Below are 7,395 nucleotides of genomic sequence, written 5' to 3'. Positions count from 1 at the left end.
TTTCCTCTATCCCCCAAAAGATGTCTCCCTTCATCAGTCCCCCAAAGGCTTGGGGTATCTCTGCCACTCCTTCAGCGAAGCAGGTGAGGAGGAAGGAGACTGCGGCAATGGAAACAGGCTCCGGGCAGATGAGGCAGGAAGGGGGACAGGTGAGGCCGGGGATGGAAGAGGGTTCAGGGAGGAACTAGGGGGATGAGTTTGGAATGGGAAATTCAATGCAACTGGGGAAGTCGAGGCAATGGGGGGGGCGGGGTCAGTAGCAGATGACAGAAAGTGAAGTCTCCCTACCCCACTTCCCTGGGGCTGGGGCTACCTTTGCGTCCCTCATGAGTGACATCTCAGGCTGCAGCCCCACTGTTCCCCCTCTGTCAGCAGAAATATCTCTCTTCTGACCCCTCCTGCTGGAGTCTCAGCCAGCCAATCCCTGATCTGGAGGAGGGGGGAGCCCGGCCTCCCCCCTGCTCCCTCATAAGGACCAGCCGGGGGCCAGGGGGTGGCCGGCTGCTCAAGTGGGACGGGGGTCAGAGCTTTGTGGAAGGAAGAAAAACCTGGAGGGGGCAGGAGAGTAAAAAGAAGAAACCCAGGCAGACAGGCAGTTGGACACACTGAGGAAGACCCCCCACGAGTGGGAACCCCTTGGAAGGAACACACCGGCCCCGGCCCCCAGGAAGGGAGCGCAATGGAGGCCGCTCACGCTAAAACCACGGAGGAATGTTTGGCCTATTTTGGGGTGAGTGAGACCACGGGCCTCACCCCGGACCAAGTTAAGCGGAATCTGGAGAAATACGGCCCCAATGGTAAGTGTCCCTTGGAAGAAAGGCTGGTAATTAATGTCCTCCTGCACCCCCAAAACACACGCACACGCATGCACGCGTTTCTCCCTTCAGGGTATCTTAAGGAAGAGCTGGGCCGTTGTCCAGTGCTCGCAGGGGTAAGAGGATACTGAGAAAACAGAGTCCCGAGATCCAGAGTTTTGGGAGGTTTTAATGGGATGACCTTGATGAACCTCAAGGTGGCCTGATTCTCTTACCTTAGCCACAAAGTCTTGGGTGTGGGGGGCATGAGGCTGAACCCCAAATGAATCTGTCTTTTTCTTCTTTTTCCTGGGTAGAGCTCCCTGCTGAGGAAGGTAAGTTACTGAAATCCCTGAACTCTCATAGATGACCACCCCTCTCTCCCGCCCCATCCCACTCCCTCCTCCCTGCCTTTTCTTTAGATTCCTTGAGCAAATACCCCTTCCCAAAAGGCAAATCTCCCTCCCTAAAGGTTAGAGTCCTGTCCAGGGCAGAAGTCTCCCAGACACTTTCTCCTTGAAGCATCCAACCCTTGAACGGCTCCCCACTTTGCCGAGTCTGTTTCTGTACTCTAGGCGAGATTCTCAGCCCTTCTCTGGGCACCAAGCTGCCTGCCCACCACCCTAGAGCCTCTTCACTGCAGGCCGGAGTCCAGGGGGCTCCATCCCAGACCTTCACCCCCTAGACCTTAACCCGGGGCCCTCCCCTTGCCTCCTTCCCCAGGGAAGACCCTGTGGGAGCTGGTGATAGAGCAGTTTGAAGACCTCTTGGTGCGGATCCTCCTCCTGGCCGCATGCATTTCCTTCGTAAGTGTGGGAGGGTCTCTGGGGGCTGGCTGGGGGTGTGAGGCTGGGATCGGGTGAATGCGGGGTTCGCAGTCACTGGATCCTCCCGTCCGAGCCCCGAGCATCCCATTGTACAGACGGGGCGGGCTCGGGGGCAGCAGCGGGTGTGATTCGCTTCCTCCTCTCTCCTCCCCCGCACCCCACAGGCAGGTTTTATTTTAAGCTTTAAGGGTGTTCTCAGCCAAAACACCGAAGCTAAGCCACCCTCGGGGCTTCAAGAGCTTGGAGGGCTCGGGTTACCCCCCGAGCCGCGGGCTCCGGGTCCCGCAGCGATGCCGGCTGCAGCTCGGGGGCCACTGCCACTCCCGGCATGCCCCGGGCGGGCGGCCGTTCCACCAATCCCCGCGCCCGCCGGCGCCCCTTCGCTGCCCTCCCCGGCCGCCTGACGCTGATTGGTCGAGAGGAGGACTCGCTCCTAGTGGCGGGAAAGCGCGGCGGTGCGAGGATGACTCCAAGGAGCCCGGCGCCCAGTCAGGGAGGGCACTGGCATCCCTCGCCTCACCGCCCAGCCTGGCCCTAGCCCTTCCCCGCGCTCCCTAGGCCCCCCCACCGCCGCGGGGCATCCCCAGGGCCCTGCCTCCTCTCCCGCCCTGGGGGTTACTTCCCATCCCGCAGTCCATCTGCGTATCGCGGGTTCTTCTCCAGCATGAGTCTTGCTGGGGCCTCTGGAGGCAACGAAAGCCTCCCTGTACCTTGGTTTCCGAACGCAGGCCCCGTTGCGTTAAGCACAAGCTGGCAGGGCCTCTCCTTTCCCTTCTCAGATTTGCTCCTTGACATTTGCCTGCTGCCTGGCGGTGGCAACAGCTGGGGCGGGGCGCGCGCAGGAGGCCCCGTAACCCTATCCCCGCTCTGGCTCCCTCGTGAAACCGGAGCTTCCCTGCCTTGGCCGAGGGGGAGGGCTGCGGGGGTCAGACGGCCTGCGAGGACCACAGGGTTTTTCCTCTCGGGTTTTGGCTCCCGTGGGATGGATGTGGCTGTGCGGGGAGTTGGCCTGAGCTTCGCTTCTAAGCCAGCAGCTTGGTTAGGGAAACCTGAAAGCATTCCCAGCTAATCCCCCTACTGGTGCAAGTCTGTGCGCGCTCATCCCGCTGAGTAAGGCGGTGGCAGGGCCTGCAGTGGGTGGACAGACCCACAGACGAATGTGGGGCCACAGCGTCCCCACCATACCCGGTCCCCCTGCTGGCTACTGCGCAATTCTCCCCTCTGCAGTGGGCCACTTCCTTTCTCCACCCCTTTCCGGGCCTCATTACCTGTCATTCTCCTTTCCCCTGCTCTCCAGGTGCTGGCCTGGTTTGAGGAAGGTGAAGAGACCATCACTGCCTTTGTTGAACCCTTTGTCATCCTCTTGATCCTCATTGCCAATGCCATCGTGGGGGTTTGGCAGGTTAGCTTTGACCCTTCCTCACCCCTTCATGTCCCAACACTGAAGGAGAGGCCAACCCTCCCTCGTCTCCTCCTCCTCCATCACCTCCCCCATACTTGCCTCTTCCTCTGGTCCTATCCCCTGGTCTGGAATGGGATGGAGTGTGGGGAAGAGGTGGGAGACTGTGACCCACTGTCACTTCCTGGCTGTGTGACCCTGAGCAAGTTCCTTCATCCCTCTGAGCCTCAGTTTCTTCATCCATAAAATGGGGCTAGCAATCCAGTGTGAAATCGACTAAGATGATGGATGTGCCTGACACACAGTAAGAATTCAATAGACGCTAGCTTGATTTCCTTCTTCCTCTGACCTGACCACCCTCTACATGTCCTGTCCTCTGCTTCCTGTTTTTTTTTTTTGTTGTTGTTGTTCTTGTTGTTGTTTTGTTTTGTTTTAGGTCGTTTCCATAGTGAAAACCCAAATGCTACCTTGCTTTGGTTCTAAGAAATGTCAGGCTATAAGCCATTTTTTGGTGCTCACTGGTTTCTGAACACTGAGGATAGAAATAGCCACTTTCTCACTTTGGGAGGCCGAGGCGGGCGGATCACTTGAGGTCAGGAGTTCAAGAGTAGCCTGGCCAACATGGTAAAACCCCATCTCTACTAAAAATACAAAAAATTGGCTGAGCATGGTGGTGGATTCCTGTAATCCCAGCTACTCGGAAGGCTGAGGCAGGAGAATCACTTGAACAGGGAGGTGGAGGTTGCAGTGAGCCAAGATTGTGCCATTGCATTGCACTCCAGCATGGGCAACAGAGTGAGACCCTGTCTCAAAAAAAAAAAAAGAAAGAAAAAAAGAAAAAAAAAGAAATAGCACTTTCTCTTTGCCCCAGTGTTACAGGTACAGCAGAGCCACTGTGTCTGTGGTGCTGGCAGGTCTAGGACAACATCTGCAGGGCAGCCTCTGATTTTCTTTGATTTTTTATTTAGATTTTTCTTTTTGAGACAGGGTCTTGTTATGTCGCCCAGGCTGGAGTGCAGTGGTGTGATCTCAGCTCACAGCAACCTCTGCCTCCCGGGTTCTAGTGATTCTCCTGCCTCAGCCTCCCAAGTAGCTGGGATTACAGGCACGTGCTACTATGCTAGGCTTTGTTTTTTGTTTGTTTGTTTTGTTTTGTTTTGTTGTACTTTTGGTAGAGATGGGGTTTCACCATGTTGTCCAGGCTGGTCTTGAACTCCTGACCTCAAGTGATCCACCTGCCTTGGCCTCCCAGAGTGCTGGGATTACAGGTGCGAGTCACCACGCCCAGCCTGATTTTCTTTGATTCTTCTTTGTTCTCTCCCCAAAACCCTCTTACCTGTTTTCAGCTGTAGGTGACAGTTTCCTCAACACACACACACCCCTGCCCGTGTGGGGTTTTGTTGCCTCCCCTGTGCCAGGAGCCACAACTCCATAACCCTGCCTCCTGTGCATAACCATGCCTCCTCCACCCTGTCTCCTCAGGAGCGGAACGCAGAGAATGCCATCGAGGCGCTGAAGGAGTATGAGCCAGAGATGGGGAAGGTCTACCGGGCTGACCGCAAGGCAGTGCAAAGGATCAAGGCTCGGGACATCGTCCCCGGGGACATCGTGGAGGTGGCTGGTGAGTGACAGGGACGGCTGGTCCAGGATGCGAAGCTTTGGGACTGAGGCCTAGGAGACGTTGGGGGCTGGTCAGGCTCAGATCCCGGTGTCCAGGAGGATGGCGGAGTCTGCTTCTCCTTCCGACTCCTCAGAAGGTCATCCCAGGCCACTCCGGCCACGGCCCCCCTTCACCATCAGAGTCTCAGCAGGAACAGCCAGTCCTGTCCCTGAGGCTGCAGGCAGACCCCCTGCTCTCCATCCTCTCACCCTGCACTCGCACTTGCAGGCAACAGGTGGAACTCGGTCCCTGCCAACGGCCCCGTCTCCACCCCCTCCCGGGGCCTGGCTTCCCCCTCCTTCCACCCACCCCAAGCTTGGTCAGCTTTCAGTCTTGACCTCTCCGTGCCCTTGAGGCCTCTCAAAGGGGAAGGAGCGAGGGCAGAAGGGAGGAGGGAGGCCGAAGGCTCGAGCCCCCGGCCATGTAAGGGAAACTCAGGCCCTGCACGGAGCACGGGACTGGGGAGGAGGGAGCTCAAGGAGGGCCCCGCCCGAGGCAAGGGACACTTAATGCCTGGCCAGGGAGGGGTGGGGGCTGGGTGGCTAAGATTACTGGGATTCTGCCCCCTTCAGCGGTTTTTATATTTGCCCTGAGCAGGCCTTCCCGAAGCTCCAGGCCCCTGCCAGGGGGAATGGCTCTTCTGAGGCCTCCTTCCCTGTAGCAGACACCCGAGTCACCACCCCAGGGAGCCTGGGGATAGGGAGTGAGGGCAGGCCGAAGACCCCGGCACCCCATTACCGCCGTGACAGCATGGAGTCAGCGCCATGAATGTCTATAAATATCACACGGGCTTGGGTGACAGGGCGTCCCGCCTGACTGCATCCCAACCTCCCTCCTCCCTCCTGGGTCCATTTCCTCTGGCACAGGAGGGGGCCTTAGAAACAGAGGGAAAGGAAAGCGATTGGATCCGGTCCCCAGTACCATCCCTGGGACCAGTGTGGAATTAGGCAGCAGCCCTGGGAGGTTCTTAGGCTCCTCCTAAGGTCTCTGAGTCTGGCTGGGCATCCACCTCTCCAGCCGCCCCCAAGGTGGTTTCCATGTGTCTGTCAACCCACCTGTGCACTCCCTGGCCTCACCTCCACCCATTCACTCTCCAGCCTGTGCTGCCGGCCCTGCTCCTCCACACCTGTTTCCTGCTCACCCCTCCGCTTCTCTCTCGCCCCATCCGTCCTGTCTTGTCCATGTTCCCAGCTTACTTTCCCCAGCTCCTCACCTCCCTGCCTCCCTGAGATGCTCAGACCCAGCTGTCAGGTTCCTGATATGTGGTCCCCTCCATGACCACCCTACGCCCCCTCCTGCCTTGAGTCCTGCCCACTCATACCTTCCGCTCACTCCTCTCCTGCCTTGCCCTCCACTGTTCTCTTGGTTGCCCTCGATTTTCTCAATTTCCATATTTTCCCATTTCTCCCTGCCTTCCCTGGCTGTCCACTTCATTCTCTCACCCCAATACTCCTTCTCTCTAACACACCCTGTTTTCCCTGAGTTCTTTCCTTGCCTTTCCTCTTTGCCTTTCTCACTCCTGTCTCCCATTCTCAATTCTAGCTTCTTGTCCTACAGCTGGACTGTCCTTAATTTCGCCTCCAGTCATTCAGTGGGCATTTATTTAGCATGTATTATGTGCTGAGCAGTATGCCTGCCCATCCCTTCTCAGGGCTCACAGCCAGTGGGAAGAGATGTGGGAATTCAAGACCAACCTGAGAACAGAATGAGACTCCAGCTCGCCATGGACACAGGGACAGAAGGGATGGGTGTCACGATGGGTGGTTGCCAGCTTCAGGAGCTCATGCCAAGGGCCTGATGCAAGCCCTGGGAGCCTCCCTGAGACCTGAAGGATGGATGAGGAGAATAAGTCAGACACAGATTCGGTTTTTCTTAGGAAGGAAGAAAATTCCATTCCCAAGTGACCTCCCTCTTCCCTACTCTCTCCACAGTGGGAGACAAAGTCCCTGCAGATATCCGAATCCTCGCCATCAAATCCACCACCCTGCGGGTTGACCAGTCCATCCTGACAGGTCTGCTGGCCTGGGTGGGAAGATGCATGGGGGTGGGATGTGGGAAGGAAGAGGCAACAAGGGGGAGGTGAGTGGAAAGACAGAGAACCCTCACTGTCTGAGCAACATAGAGAGACCCTGTCTCTAAAAAAATTTTTAAAAATTAGCTGGGCATGTTGTTGAGTGCCTATAGTCCTGACTACTCAGGATGCTGAGGCGGGAGGATCACCTGGGTACAGGAGGTCAAGGCTGCAGTGAGCTGTGATCACACCACTGCACTCTTTTCTGGGCAACCCTGTCTCTATCAAAATACAAACAAAAGGCTGGGCAAAGTGGCTCATGCCTGTAATCCCAGCACTTTGGGAGGCCAAGGTGGGTGGATCACCTGAGGTCAGGAGTTAGAGACCAGCCTGGCCAACATGGTGAAACCCTGTCTCTACCAAAAAATACAAAAATTAGCCAGGCATGGTGGCAGGCACCTGTAGTCCCAGCTACTCAGGAGGCTGATGCAGTAGAATCGCATGAACCCAGGAGGCTGAGGCTGTAGTGAGCCAAGATCATGTCACTGCACTCCAGCCTGGGCAACAAGAGTAAGACCCCATCTCAAAAAAAAAAAAAAAAGCAAAAGACAAAAAAAAAAAACCAGCACTGGGGCCTCCCCCTGGCTCACTAGCAGTGGCTGTGGCAGTGGCAGCACTGTTTGACGTTTTCTTTTTTTTTTTTT

The 7,395-nt window shown here is 56.7% G+C and overlaps 1 protein-coding gene and 1 long non-coding RNA gene across 4 annotated transcripts in view; one reads left to right on the top strand and one right to left on the bottom strand.

Annotated features, from left to right (window-relative positions):
- The first annotated feature begins 411 nt into the window (after positions 1 to 411).
- The window catches only part of ATP2A1 (ATPase, Ca++ transporting, cardiac muscle, fast twitch 1), a 42,842-nt gene continuing 35,858 nt past the window's right edge, over positions 412 to 7,395 (top strand). For 2 of the 3 annotated variants that reach the window (XM_011982348.1, XM_011982349.1), the window contains exons 1-6: positions 412 to 797; positions 1,112 to 1,129; positions 1,518 to 1,600; positions 2,919 to 3,023; positions 4,503 to 4,641; positions 6,612 to 6,692. In XM_011982348.1, the coding sequence (XP_011837738.1) occupies positions 680 to 797; positions 1,112 to 1,129; positions 1,518 to 1,600; positions 2,919 to 3,023; positions 4,503 to 4,641; positions 6,612 to 6,692 (544 nt within the window). In that variant the 5' untranslated portion in view covers positions 412 to 679. Of the gene's footprint in view, positions 798 to 1,111; positions 1,130 to 1,517; positions 1,601 to 2,057; positions 2,110 to 2,918; positions 3,024 to 4,502; positions 4,642 to 6,611; positions 6,693 to 7,395 lie in introns of those variants that run through there. The other variant, XM_011982350.1, reaches the window with a different exon arrangement.
- LOC105541376 lies at positions 965 to 1,950 on the bottom strand. Its single transcript, XR_001006336.1, has 2 exons — positions 1,559 to 1,950; positions 965 to 1,120 (listed from the first exon to the last, which is right to left on the bottom strand). It is a non-coding gene; the product is annotated as an uncharacterized LOC105541376 (long non-coding RNA).

This window comes from Mandrillus leucophaeus, unplaced genomic scaffold (genome assembly GCF_000951045.1).
Source record: "Mandrillus leucophaeus isolate KB7577 unplaced genomic scaffold, Mleu.le_1.0 Scaffold24, whole genome shotgun sequence".
Lineage (NCBI taxonomy): Eukaryota > Metazoa > Chordata > Mammalia > Primates > Cercopithecidae > Mandrillus > Mandrillus leucophaeus.
This window is presented reverse-complemented; position numbering and strand designations above follow the sequence as displayed.